General features: G+C 35.5%; 1 protein-coding gene across 1 annotated transcript in view; it reads right to left on the bottom strand.

Annotated features, from left to right (window-relative positions):
* Positions 1 to 631: 631 nt before the first annotated feature.
* Positions 632 to 14,932, bottom strand: part of LOC126975383 (uncharacterized) — a 48,544-nt gene continuing 34,243 nt past the window's right edge. The window contains exons 18-27 of the mRNA XM_050823260.1: positions 14,233 to 14,443; positions 12,686 to 12,768; positions 11,598 to 11,692; positions 11,081 to 11,219; positions 6,941 to 7,130; positions 5,841 to 5,967; positions 4,410 to 4,567; positions 3,337 to 3,423; positions 2,295 to 2,403; positions 632 to 1,681 (exon numbers count right to left, since the gene is read on the bottom strand). Coding sequence (XP_050679217.1) covers positions 1,553 to 1,681; positions 2,295 to 2,403; positions 3,337 to 3,423; positions 4,410 to 4,567; positions 5,841 to 5,967; positions 6,941 to 7,130; positions 11,081 to 11,219; positions 11,598 to 11,692; positions 12,686 to 12,768; positions 14,233 to 14,443 — 1,328 coding nt within the window. The 3' untranslated portion in view covers positions 632 to 1,552. The remainder of the gene's footprint in view (positions 1,682 to 2,294; positions 2,404 to 3,336; positions 3,424 to 4,409; positions 4,568 to 5,840; positions 5,968 to 6,940; positions 7,131 to 11,080; positions 11,220 to 11,597; positions 11,693 to 12,685; positions 12,769 to 14,232; positions 14,444 to 14,932) is intronic.

Below are 14,932 nucleotides of genomic sequence, written 5' to 3'. Positions count from 1 at the left end.
TCTCTTAATAATGTCAGATTTAGTTTAGTTAAAATCGGCACAACTCAAAATACGACGCGTTCGCTTCCCTTTAAGTCTCGAAAATCTTCGTTTCTCAAAAATTGTGTGTTTATGAATCATTTGTTTGTTTTTCTCTTCAGTTGAAAATTCTATAATAACATTAATAACATAACTCAATTCTAGATCAAAACTAATCTAAATCTTTGAAGACACAACTTCGTCATAAGTCAAAAATTCGAAACACAATTTTTTCTTTTAATTCAATCTATTATTTATTCAATCCATTTTTCTATATATTGACGTAACTTGACATGAATGTAAGTGATTAATTGGTATTTCGTGATAAAATTACAATAAAAAAACATTAAAATTCTAAACCCACTTCTAAGTTACAAGCAAAAGAAATTGCGAATCGTAATTTTCCATTTTCAACAATTTATACATAAATAATATAAAAGGAACTCACGACAGCAATGATACAATAACTAATAGACATCGTTACTAGTAAACATCCTAATTATATTAATATAGATATTATTTAAATAAAAGAGTCACTACATTATTTAAATATTGAAATATAAACCAAATCGTTTCCAAAACTACATATTTAGTACAGTTTATGCACTAAAAACTGTCTTCTTGAAATAATATATTGAAGTTCTTAAAAAAGATTGAACAGTCATTAAACTTCATAATTTTTTGTAGTGTTTTCCGATATACTCAAATGTTAATATATTTATTTGACGATGGTTTAACCCATACAAGATGTTTGTTATAAGACCATTGCCTCTTCACCTTAATATAATATAATGAAATCTATTACATAAAACGAACTTAGTAAGAATAAAAATAGAATAATTCTATATAATACTGGATATGAATTCAATTGTTAGTATTATTCTGTTTCTTTTGAACATAGCTCTCATACAGTTACATAGGCTGTATGGTGCACTTACCTTTGCCTCTTTCGCGCTGACGGACGAAAAGAAGTGTACAACGAACAAAGTGACAGCTGTGAACTGACAGCTACTTTGTTGCGAATTGCGATTCGAGCATAGACTGTAGAGTCCAAAGAGGATGTAAATACTACGTAATAAGAGCTGGGACTGCCTAAGTAAAAATTGAAATTTAGTTTAGTGTAAAACGTTCAGTCATCTGACATAAGTTTAAAATAGTAATAATTACAGTATCGCGATTGGCCACGAAGTATACTCCGGTTAAGTTTATCGGCTATCTCCGTTTTTTACAAGATTCTAGCCATCATCTATCAATGACTGCACGTTTCATACAATCGAGTGAATCGCTTTTTTTCTTAGAGAGTTTCGCTAACCTGGTACAGTCCATCTGTAAGAAGTCCCGCGGCATTTTTATTTGGAACAAATTATGTATTACCTAAAACTTATATCTATTTACTAAATCAATAAAAATAAGTGTTAAAATTATTACAAATTCACAACAGCCAAAATGGCGGAAATCAAATTGGAATTTTTTGTTGGTGGCAACGAGCTTGTCCAGGTGTTAAGGTGGGAAATGAAAGTCTAGGAGCCAGGTGTTAATGTTTGCGAACAGCTTGGAAGTATCTCAACAAATCCGCATCAGCTCTTGAAATCCAAGCAGAGTTGAGAGCTATTGTGTCCAATGCGATGCTAGCGCCACTCTCCGTTCCAAACATCTCTTTGAACTGAAAATATTTTTAATACAATTTACAATGTATTTATTTATTTAAAAAAAATTGTGTGTGTGTATAAATCCTTAAAATATGTATTCCTCGCGCTATTTAGGTTTCGCTGTGTACGTAGGTACCATTTAAATATTAGAAAGGCATAAAAGGCATTTATATTCTCAAAATTGATTTCTTTACAATTATTGTTGATGTCATTTCTAATATACTAGACATAACTACCGCTTGGGAAATAAATGGCGCTTTGAGAGAGTCAAATAAGAAGAAGAGTCAAATAAAGAATAAGTGACACAAGAAACACTCCCAGCATTCTTTTTAATAAAATATTTGTCGAATACTGTAGTGTCATTGCTATTGCTATAAAATAATCATAATCTAGTCCCGGGCTGTCGGATCAGTTACATATTCAGCTGTGGAGTAATAGGATTTACGACAGAGCTTTTTTAATAAAACCTTTAAAGCTATTATGTATCTTATGAAGTCTACTAGAATTAGTTACAAGCAATTCCTTATTTTTAGTGTTATAATAATGAAAATCACTATTAAGAGTAAGAGGTTATCACGTTTAAAATCACAATCGGCAGATTTGAGGAATCAATTTCCAAAAACTTACTCGATAGTAATCTCCGGGTTGGTGAAGACATTTCGCTGCGGCTTGTAGTGCGCTCGGCGGAAATGACGTCATGCTCAAAACACGCCAGATGGCCGACGCACCGCGCCATCTATATACAATACAAGGAAATAATTGAACACTAATAAAAATTTGCGTGCGTACAAAGAACACAAATATCAGAACTGAAAGTTCTTTGGCCAACAAGTTTTTAAATCTCGTTTATATTTTTACTAATCTTATCTGTTACATAAAATTTTTGTCAATACATATTAGAAATTTTTACTTAATTTTTTTTAAATTAAAATTAAGTTGTTGTAATAATTAGTGTTCTACTTATTAGCAGCCGCGTGGTAAACCTGCACGATACAACGCTAGTAGGGAAGGTGTTCTACTTACTAGCTGCGCTATGTGCTTCACGCTACATTCGCTCTTTCTTACTCTCTCTATCGGTCTAAATCGCTTGGACAAAAAAGTCCCACATTTTCGTGACACTTTATTTCTCATTCGTAAAATTTTAAACATCATGCGCGCAAAGAAGTTTCACTTCTGAAATCTGTCGCTGGTGTGGGACGCGACTTGCATCGGCACTCTGGCTCCTTCTCATGTCCAAGTTACGTCAGTTGGTGCTGGGGCTGCTGCTTCGACTGCAGAAGACCGCCATCTTTCTGCCGTTTAGGACACTAGACCCGTGGGACCCAGAGGCGCGGAGAATGTACGATGTACTATTTATGCGCTTCAATAACCCTACTGGAAACCCAAGCGCTGGCAGCTATTTCGTTCAACGGACCAGCCTAGCTATCCAATGCGGAAATACAGCCATTATTCTTGGTACACTTCCCCGTAATGATAGTTTTAATTTAATGTAATTATACAAATTGTTCCGTCCGAGCGCTCTTAACACCTGAGCAAACCGTCCGAGTGACGAATCGACCATAAATCTAGGTATGACTAGTTCTACTCTCAGGTTGTGGTGACAGGCGCGGGTTTGAGCCGCATCCATAAGTTTTGGTACAAATAAAAAAAAATTGCAAAATGTACTCACCTACAAATTCCTTCACATAGTGTCGTAATCCATAACTCCCAGTCGCTAGATCGTTGGGCTTCGTTGGAGACGACCGTGTATGCAAAACTGAAGGAAAAACAAATTTTATTAAGGCCTTGTTCACGCAGAGCTGATAGAATTGCTGGCTCCTGGTCTTACGTAGAGAGGTCGCTTCATTGTGTTTCTTCTACAGGAGTGTTCCAAAGAATGATATCGTCTCCCTTATTCCATCATCCCAATACAGTCCACCGTCTAAAATATCTTTTGCATCACCTGAATGCATGGCGTTCCTTCACTGTTTGCAACCAATCGGGATCCAGTGCTCTATGAACGGCAAGATAATTAACGCATTTATCACGGGGAGTGTTCCGAAGCTCTTTAACCTGATTCCTGCCGCCGAATTCCATCTTTGGACGGCATGTCACAAATTGTTCTCCACAGAACGGGTTTCAAGGAGCTTTCTTCCACGCACTACAAAGCTGTGGAATGAACTTCCTTGTGCAGTGTTTCCGGGACGATACGACATGGGTACCTTCAAAAATTGCGTACACCTTCCTTAAAAGCTGGCAACGCTCCTGTGATTCCTCCGGTGTTGCAAAAGAATCGATTTGAGTCCGAAATACTTGCCCAACCATCTACTTATCTACCATTTTTATTTATATATGTATATTATATTTATATAGATATTTTATTCACAACGTAAAAAGCGTCAAAATTGTGCTGTCTTTTGCTGTTAACCAACCGATAAAAACAGTCTTACACTCGCGATTTATATGTCGATTTGTATTAGTGTGCGTGAAATAATCAAAATAGAGGTCTATCAAGACGTATGAAATATGATCTAAGGATCACACTATAAAACGTCAGGACAATTTTTATAGCAATATTGCGCACATGATCGATAATTTGGACTCACTTCTTACGAATCATCTTTGTCTAATACAGACGACAGCGATTACAAAAGAGAGTCCAAAATTCGTATATAATTTATTCAAATAAAAATGTTTTGCACCTCTGAAACTTTGCTTTCATTCTTTATACCGAGTCGATGGCCTTACTATAGATATATTTACCGATACAGAAGCCAGTCGTCGTCGGGCGACGCGAGCGCAGCTAAAAGTGCTTTGTGTGAGTACAGCGGCTTCGGTGCCACGTGTGACGTCAGCAATGCTCGCCAACATGCTTGCCAAGCAGGCTCGCCGTGCGTACGCACGCCCGCCATAAATGCGCCCTGAAATATCAGTAAGCCATTGAGCTTCGATTTCCCCATTGAAGTAGACCACGATTAGAACCATTTGAACTAAGCTTACGACTGTAAACGAATTTATCTACACACATGCATTAAATTCTCTATTTAAGAATCTAAAACAGTTAGCTTATTGGCAACATTAAAACACTCAATGTCCTGATAACCATTACATCATCCAAACGAGTGTTGTAATGAAATTCAGTACAACATTACAACACTCGTTTGGATGATGTAATGGTTATTTGTGGGCTGGCTTTTATAATGTTAGAAGTAAGCTAACTGCTTCAGAATCTTTTATGGAGGATTCATATTATGGTTTTAGATAAAGTGTTGCATGCAACTGTTGTTAATTAGGTATTATAGCACTCATGTGATACTATTATAAACCCACATTCGTGTTTTAATGCCCCTTATTACACAACAGTTGCATAAATATCTATTACAGATTCAATTCAAATTAAACGCAGTTATAGCCAAAGAGAATTTAAACACTACGTTCAGTTATAGCCTAAACGCGTTTAAATGCTGATCGCTGAATTTTGAACGTTCAACATAATTATCTGCTCGCGGTCAAGAGCTGTCACTGTCGCTATGGTCATAGAGGCATTGACATTTAACAATATTGATTTTGACAGGTTCAATATATATTCTATTGTTAATGACATAGTTATGACTCAAACAGGTAGATTGAATAAGAGCAGTATCAACACGAGATAAAAATCCACAATAATAGAAATAATGTGTTAAAATATTAATTAAAAACTTTATAATCAGTATTTTGAAGTGATAACTTCTTATGGCAGGGCCACTTCGTAACGTAACGCGTTACGTCGCCAGTCTGTTTGGCTTCCCTTTCCCTCACGCATACGGCAGCGGTAGGCAGGCTCCTCCTTTCTCACTCTTACCAATGGCTACTTTTATAGGATTAAATAATGATACTAATAATATACATACACAATATTGTAATGTAGATTTCATGAATTGTAGCAAGGAATAAAATATATTTTATTAGGCACCGTGAAGCAAAAATGTGTAAACACTATTGTATTTCGATCTAAAGGACGCCGTAGCTAGTTAAAGGAGGAGTTGTACAGCTTTTACTGAACACTTTGTCATTGCGTGGCATTGTATTCAAAGCGCGGTCGTTACACAAATGAACTCTGTCTAATAGACGCGTTTTTGAGCGTGATTGTGAGCCAATATGCTTATTGTACGATAACTATTTCAAGCTATTTTTTTTATAATTGGTTCGTACCTCTTGGTATATCTCCGGAATGCTCTGGTTCTGTCCCCACCAAGCGTCGAACATCTCCAAAGCCTGGCTGGTCATATTCACGTTGCCCCACTCCACGCTAGCAGTCAGCAAAGCCCCACTAAGCCAGCTACAAATGAAATTCAACTCGTAAAACATTTTTTTTTATGAAAGCTTATTCGCCTCGTCTCATCAGACGAGCAGGACGTTCAGCTGATGGTAATTGATACTCCCTGACCATTACAATGCAGTGCCGTTCAGAAATCTTGAAAAACCGCAAAAATTCTGAGCGGCACTACAATTGCACTCGTCACCTTGAGACATAAAATGTTAAGTCTCATTTAAGTCCCAGTAATTTCACTAGCTACGACGCTCAGACCGATACACAGTAATGCTTACATATTACTGCTTCACGGCAGAAATAGGCGCTGTTGTGGTACCCATAATCTAGCCGGCATCCTGTGCAAAGGAGCTTCCCAATGGTAAATTCACCCACACACATAATATTACTAGTAATTTACAAACTTAAAGTAATCTTTTGTTCTTTTTAATGCTTCTCTAGCTACTACAGATGTATAACATTTTTGATAATAATTCTGATCCTTATATCTAGGGGTGAGGTCCTGGTGATCTGCAATACAGGGCTAACCTACTTCAGACACCGGCCCCTCACATAATACCAGCTGTTAAAAATGTAAATTTTGAAAACAAATTTTATGAATTGCAAATTGACTTGAGATGTCGCTCTTGCAAATCTAAACAATTTGCTATGTTTTTAAAGTGATAACCCTTAATTAATACACAAATAAAATGAAGCGACAACCTGAGAGTTGAACAACGGATACGAGTACAAGATTTTTATGACGATACGTCACTCGAACGGTTAGCTCAGTTAAAAACCCAACTCAATAAAAAAATTAAAAAATTGTACTACACTTTAACAAAAACCGCTGTAACGCGCCTTAGTAAGGCGAAGATTCAGATCTAAAATAATTAATAAAAAATAAGAGAAACGACTTCTATTTTTTTGATAATTTCTCCGATAAGTTATGCTTGATCGATTTTAGAAATGTTCAAGTTTATATTTTTATTTTTTTACTCACAGCTGATCCTCATTTAGGTTTCCTTCATCAATCTCCTCCTTGCTATAGACCGTGAAAGCCGACGTCAGGGTACTCAGCATCTCGGTGAAGTCTGGAGCTGATGCTGCGAGTCTGAGGAGCTGCCTCCACCAAGATAGGTGGGAGATGGCCACGCGCCAAACAGCCCAGTGATGTTCTGTACTCAGACGAGCTGGGAAAAAGGGGTCTCAAGTTTAGTATACTGTCATATCTACCAGTGATCGCGCGAATTGAATGCATTGGTGGCCTTACGTAAATAGCGGGAGCATCTCCCCCCGCTTGCCGCACGCCTGCGGTGTAGTGATGTGCCGTAGTTGTCGATTACCGTGTTATCGCGTTATACGAAAGTTGCGATCCCGTGTTATTGTTTTGATTTTATTAATGACTGCTCCGATTGCATCAGTTTTCGCTTCAAAATAAACGAGTTTGTATATATTCTTTTTTTTATAATATTAACATAATTTAAAAAAAAAATATCTTGCGTCAAACTATATAGCATGTACTATGGGAACAAGACAACGATATATTTAATACAATATCCTTACTTGAACATAATATATAAATACATATAAACATCCATGACTTGGAAACAAACTTCCATATTCATCATATAAATGATTGCACCTACCGGGATTCGAACCTGGGATCTCTAGCTTAGTAGTCAGGGTCACTAACCATTCGGCTATATGGGTCGTTAAATATTAGCACGAGTAATCGCGAATAATGTCTTAGACATGTGTGTTGAAGAAAGGCAGAACAAAAATTAGAGATTTAATTATAAGATTAAAATGGTAAACTTGGAGCATTGTTTAAATTTATCGACACGCTCATCATATGGTCATCAATTATTATTATGTCACAGCACTATCGCATTCATTGATTCGATATGTGTAAGTACTATGTGTTTGGGCTTGATCTACCCATATATATTAGAAGGTTGTATTTAATTGTTAAGAAGGCCCTTCCTGATACGTTCCCGTTTCATACCCTCGCGCTCGTCCTTTTGCGTCAGTACGGTTTACAGTTTCAATACCATTAGGTAGGTTAGTTTTTTGAAGTTTTCATTGTTTTTCCGTTTTTTTTTTTTGTGTGTGAAGATTCACGTTTTGACTTTTGTTGTTAATGTTATCGACGTCAAGTCCAGAGATATTGTATATTATATTTACAAGAGTTGACATAAGATTCAATTTCATTTTTTTTCTACAACATGATATTTCGATGAATGAAAATTATTTTAGACGTAAATAGTAGTTACAACGAATTTTATTTATATTCCAATACAAAACAGTTATCAGTTAATTAAAATGGAGAGAGTCCCATGAACTGCTTACTGAGCCGGGTTCGAATCCCGGTAGGAGCAAACATTTATATTATGATGAATATTGATGCATGTTTCCGAGACATGCATGTTTATTATGTATGTTTAAATATGTAGGTATATCGTCTTGTAACCATAGTACAGGCTATGCCTAGTTTGGGACAAGATAATTTGTTTAAAAGTGTGTCAATATTATATTAATAAATTAAAAATAAAATCATAGGACAGATAACCAGTTCAAAAACGTGTTTATTTTAAATAAAGCTCCTAAAAATATGAGTGAAGGCTCTTCGATTAAAAAGATTATCGAAAGTGTATTAAATTATGCATACAATAAATATAATAGTTTTTGTGTTATTAACGAAAAACTAAAGGCTGTCTTTTTTCATTTTAATTTGTTTATAACAACTGCAATTTTTATGTGCTAATACATGTTTTTCATTCATTTTTCTAGACTTCATTCCCAATCTATGTATCTAAACGTTTATCTGGTAAAGGTTACTTTAACGTAAATGACTTTATTAAATTAAGTATACCACAGAATGGGAATCGAGCGACTGCCCTGAGGATATTCACTAATAAGTACTTATTAAAAAAGGCATCCGCTGAACTCACTGTTCTTTTCAGGTCAAAAATTTTCGAATGGTTACTAATTTTTAACTTTCAATAAGTAATTTTTAAATACTATTTTAAATAAAAATATTTAAATTTGAAGTTCATATTTTTAGGGGCTTTATCAAGAGTTAACAAGTTTTTGAAATTATTGAGTAGCCTATCAGTGGTATATGATTATTATTCAATTTCAATTCAATTCAATTTATTTAGTAAAAGATTATTAAAATACAAAATAAAAATACTAATACAAAAGTTTTACTTAAAAGCTAGTTAACACTGTGCCTGAACTAGGTAAACCTGTGTTTCAGGCGAAAAGAGCTTATATTAAAACTATATAATCACAGAAAAGAGAAATTGTATAAAGAAAAAAGGTATAAATTAATCTACAGGTTAAGTATATTATCAATTTTTTTTTTATAAATAAAAGTGCACTTTTCCTGTCGCGCGGACGCCCATCCGCGTGTTTCGCAGATCCAAATACCATACTAGAATGCTCCTGGCTACACTCAAGACAATTTCCCATAGCGGCGGATAGTCTATCCGCGTTCCAAGCGTGGGATAGAAGACGCATGTATTAAATAATGGGTTACTAGTGGAACGCACAACTTCCGCACACACAGTGCACATAACGAGCGAATACGTTCAGGAATTTACAGTTAAAATCTAATGAAGAATGTATTCAAAAAGAAATAGAAAGAGGAATAGTTAATACGTGGAAACGATACTGGTCACTTAATGCAGCAATGAAGAATAAAGAAATGCATATGAAAGACAAAAGGAAAGTATTCAATACGTGCATACTACCATGCTTATTATAGGGTTGTCAGACATGGGCAATGACAGTACAACTAGCTAACTAATTATAACACTTGAAATAAGGGATTGCTTGTAACTAATTCTAGTAGTCTTCATAAGATACATAATAGCTTTAAGGGTAAATGTATACACTTTTATAATAAAGTCCCAGCCACTGTTCAGGCAATATCTATAAATAAATTTAAATGTTTTATAAAAAAATGGCTCTGTCGTAAATCCTATTACTCCACTGCTGAATATCTAAATGATCGGACAGCCTGATTGTGATCATTTTATAGCGATAGAAATGACTGTACAATATTGTATATTTTTATTGAAAAGAGCGCAAAAAAAGAATGCTGGGAGAGTTTCTTGCGCCGCTTCTTCTCTCTCAGAGCGCCATTTGTTTCCGAAGCGGTAGTAGTATCTAGTAGTTATTAGAAATGACATCGAAAAGAATTGTAAAGGAATCAATTTTGAGAAAATAAATGCCTTTTATGCCTTTTAACAAAATTAAAATTTGTCAGAATGTAAAAGAAAGAAGCACAATAGGAGTTAAAAGAAAGGATCGTGTGAAATTTAAAGCCATTAAAAATAAGACAAATTTTAAGAATGCATACTTGAAAACATTTAAACAATTAAAGTGGAAATGGACAGGTCATATGATAAAAGAAAAGACAGAGAAATGGGCAAGACTAATAACTGAATGGCAAACACTAGACAGCAAAAGAAATAGAGTTAGACAGTCTACGAGATGGGAAAACGAAAGAAAATAGCGGGGAAACTAGGGACTCGTAAAACAAAAGATAGGACAGAATGGAAGTCTTTGTAGGAGGCCTTTATATTATTTAGAGGCACTTTTTAACTTTACTTTAGTACCTAGTTTGTAAAGTTAGTACAGCAATAAAGGCTTTTTATATTATATTTATATTATAGTGGAAAACACTTACGCTTGTCAGACATGGCCTCTAACCTATAGAAACTTAGAAAAAATTAAAGTTTGTCTGAGAGGAATTGAGAGAAGCTATATGGGGCTAAGAATGAGAGACAAAATTAAAAATGTCACAATAAGAAATAAAACAAAATCAAAAAATGTAGCCTTATCTGTTCTACGTTTAAAATGGAAATGGGCTGGACATATACAAAGAACAAAAGACGAAAGATGGTCCGAAGTAGTAACGAATTGGTACCCTATAAATAGGAAACGAAATCGAGGCAGGCCTAATAAGAGATGGAGCGATGAAATAGTAGAAACAGCAGGAAAGATGTGGACAAGAATTTCAAGAGACAGGAAATAAAAAAATAAAATAAAATAGTGAAATACACGCACCATATTCGTACACGGATGGGCATCCGCGTAACAAAAAACGGGCCCGAATGTGTTGGCATCTTACCGGCTGCAGCAACAGCCCTGCTCGCTGGTAATCTCCGCGCTCGGCTCAGCACGAAGGCATCATCCAACAGCAGTGCCCGTTCTGATGGCGACCCACTTTCGTATAGCAGCGCTGCTCTTGAAGCCGCCGACTCCGGTGACTGGAGGATTAGGAGAAATCTAAGGTCCGTACTCCAGATGTAGTCTCAATAAGGGGACTACCATTAATAACATCTTAAAATCATTATCACTTCAGGGGCGAGAAATCAATCTAGCTTTCAATATAAAAAAAAATGTAGTATTATCCGTGTTTTAATGAGAAACAGCTACAATAACAGTAGAAGACAAAGGTAAATTTCGCCACTATATACCAGACTATAATAGCTCAGATGGGACGTTGGGTGTTCCGGAAAGCAGAAGACCCTGGTTTGAATCCAAATGTCCAATTAGATTTTTCTGATCCGGGCAAGGATCGGTCGTCCGGATATTTATTATATGACAAGTATAAATGAAAGACATAAACGAACAAACGCACTAACCTCTCCCAAGTGATCCTGAGGGGCAACGCGGTACAGTCCTCTCGCACCCACGTTGTATCTCACCCACTTGTGTCTTCCGAGTTCGGGGATTGTCACTGGTGTACAAAGATATGATCAGAATAAATTCATCTATGCACATACTATGCAGGGTAAGGGGAAAAGTTGCAAAAGTGTCCAAATAAAGGCTGGGGACCGAGAAAACAGCCTTGATGAATCGAGCCGAGCTAGGTCACCTCTCTCACACAAGATTATCATCACAGAATATAGTTTTAATTCAGAATTAGAAGCATTTTTAATTTATTATAAATCATTAAAAGGGGGTGAAAGTTCTATAGTTGGTAGCTTATAAAAATGTATTAACCACATCAGTTTTTAGTACCTGAGAACGTGAAGCAGTAATGTGTAAACATTAATGTGTTTCGTCCTGAAGGGCGCCGTAGCTAGTGAAATTACTGGTCAAATGAGACTTAACATCTTATGTCTCAAGTTGACAAGCGCAATTGTAGTGTCGCTCGGAGGTTGTGTTTTTCAAGACTCCTGAGTGGCACTGCATTGTAATGAGCAGGACGTATCAATTACCATCAGCTGAACATCCTGCACGTCTCGTTCCTTATCGTCATAAAAAACGACTACTTTACATATCCTTCATAATACTATAAAACAAACGTAAGATCTAGTTAAAAGGCAAGGAACGTTTAAGTAAACCATGGAATGACCTATCGGTTAACATCAAATGGATTATTTTTTGAAGTAGGCGTTACTTTGCGGAAATCCATAAGTATCCAAATGATTTGAGTTCTCCAATTGTTCCTGAAACTCTTGAGTCTCGTCAACACGTCCATCCTCACCTCGTGTAGAGGCGAAACACGTGTCGAATTGTTTAAAGACAAATATTGGCAGAATTAACACTAAGGAGAACCGAAATCATTTAGATTATCAAATGTATTCCTTTAAAATTCTCTCTAGTGATTTCTCTGGTTACAAGAGAGCTTTCTGCGGCGTCTGGTGACTTATAGTCTTATAGTCTCGATTGTCCTAAAAAGCTCATAAAATACAATTTTCCTAAAGTGATTGTGTTGTATACTTACTTTGTGTGTCGTTCATCCACACCAAGTACGTTACGTTCTCCATCCAACGAGATTGAGACTTTGTATCATTCACAACTTCATACCTGAGGAGAAGGCAGTCAGTTCATAAAATAATCATTTAGAGAAAAAAATTAAGAAATAAACATAATATTGTCAACAGTCCGCATCTGCATCTCAATATATTCTTGAAAATTTTATGTATGTTCATAAGCACATTAAGGAATTTGCTAGAAGCTGCGATATTTCAAATTCAAATATTTTTATTCAAAATCACTTATAAAACGTCAAAGACTACCACCCATTCCAAATAGACTGTCTCAAACCTGACAAGAACGGGCGCAAGAAACTCAGCTTTTGTTTTAAATAAAAATATGGATTACAATGTATTATCGCACAATAAACATCTATAATTAAAATCATAATGTTAACACGAGGAATGAGTATTTTATTACAAACAAATGTGTTACTAAATGTGGTAAAGGTTATTATAACATAGATGATTTTCTTAATAGCACAGACTGGGAATGAAGCAAACACCCTCAGGCTATTTAAGTATAAAAGTTTATTGTAAGATATTAATTACATTGTAAACATATTTTTATGAAAAAAAAAAACGGTTAATATCTTGCACCAGTTCTTCTCGCCTCTAACGTTCAATAAGTGATTTTAAATCCTATCTGCATCTATATAAATGAATTGCTGTTCGTTAGTCTCGCTTAAACTCGGGAACGGCTGGATTGATTTGCCTAATTTCGTTCTTGAATTATTTGTCGAAGTCCAGAGAAGGTTTAAAAGGTGAATAAATATGAAAATGCTCGGAATTAAAAAAAAAGAACAATTTTGTTTTTCCTTTGATGTGTCCCCCGTCGTTCAGAAATCATTTTGAAAGAATAGTTCAAAATGAATTACTAATTAGAATTTTTATATCTTTCTAACTTTCTCAGGAGGTAAAAAAAAAACTTAATTTTAGCAAACTATAGTTGGTAGATTTACTGCAGTTGTTAACTAATCTATCAGATTATTTTTATGTAGATTGGTAAATCTTAAGATTTGTCACAAATTAAAATTCATAAAAAAACATTATTTTATTTATTATGTACAGAACAACGTCTGTCGGGTCAGCTAGTTTTGGATAAAAATACTTAAACTGAGTTAAAAAATTATCTGATTTAATATCATCTCCACAGGGTGTTGTACCAAGAATATAAACAAATTTCACAATGGGATCGATGACGAATACTACCATCCCATACTAATTGCAGAGTGTGCCTGTTGCATCATTTGATGTATCAAGATTTGTAAATCGATGTACTTAAATGTAAATCTTGATATAAAAGAGTGGCAATGAGTTTCTTGCTAATTCTTCTCATTAGCTCAACCCTTTACGAAGTAGCGGTAGATTCAATAAGATATTTTATTTTTTTGACATTCATAAGTGTCACTTCCGTGACCTACGTGAATAAATTGATTTTGATTTGATTTAATTACTGTTTTTATTATAGAAAACTTAGTGGAAATAAGAATGCAATAAAATTACTAATACTAACCAAGTTCCATTCTGCAGATTTTCGCTACTATTTCTCACTATCTTCGTCTCTTCTTCTTCCAGCAAGGGTCCGACAGTGAAGGTGACCGGAATGACCCATTTGACCTGTGGTGGGGGCTTGGTGGTCTTGACTACGGGTCGTTTGGTTGTAGATGTTGTTGTGGTAGTGGTAGTGGCGTTTAAGTCCTCTTCAAGATATTCTGTTACATTTTCTGAAAAAGGATATTAATGCATGAACATTGACGTAAAATAAACAAAAAGATCACGCTCAAAAATTGTCTAATAAAATATCTGTCTACGCTTCCATCAGTCAGGGTTTTCGTTCAGTTGTGTAACGACCGCGCTTTGAATACAACGCCACGCAGTGACAAAGTGTTCACTGAAAAACTGCCCAAATAACAGCATGTCTAAACTTAAACAGGATGGAGTGCCGTATTTCAGGTAAGTGCCCTTTTAAATTAACAAACTTGTGTAACTAACTTGACGTTTTTAATTATTTTGCTAAATAACTACATTGGAATTACTAAATCAAAATGTTTTTGCCGCGTGCAGTGATGACCAGTCATTCCAACCAGCCCAGTTCCTTCCAGAAGTTCAGAACACTCCTGGGGTGCTCGCAGACTTCCTGGAGCGACCTTGTATTTACTAAGGTTTATGCCCGTTTGTTGGTCACCCCAGCATGTTCCAGGATTACATGAGTG

Source organism: Leptidea sinapis, chromosome 2, assembly GCF_905404315.1.
Source record: "Leptidea sinapis chromosome 2, ilLepSina1.1, whole genome shotgun sequence".
NCBI lineage: Eukaryota > Metazoa > Arthropoda > Insecta > Lepidoptera > Pieridae > Leptidea > Leptidea sinapis.
This window is presented reverse-complemented; position numbering and strand designations above follow the sequence as displayed.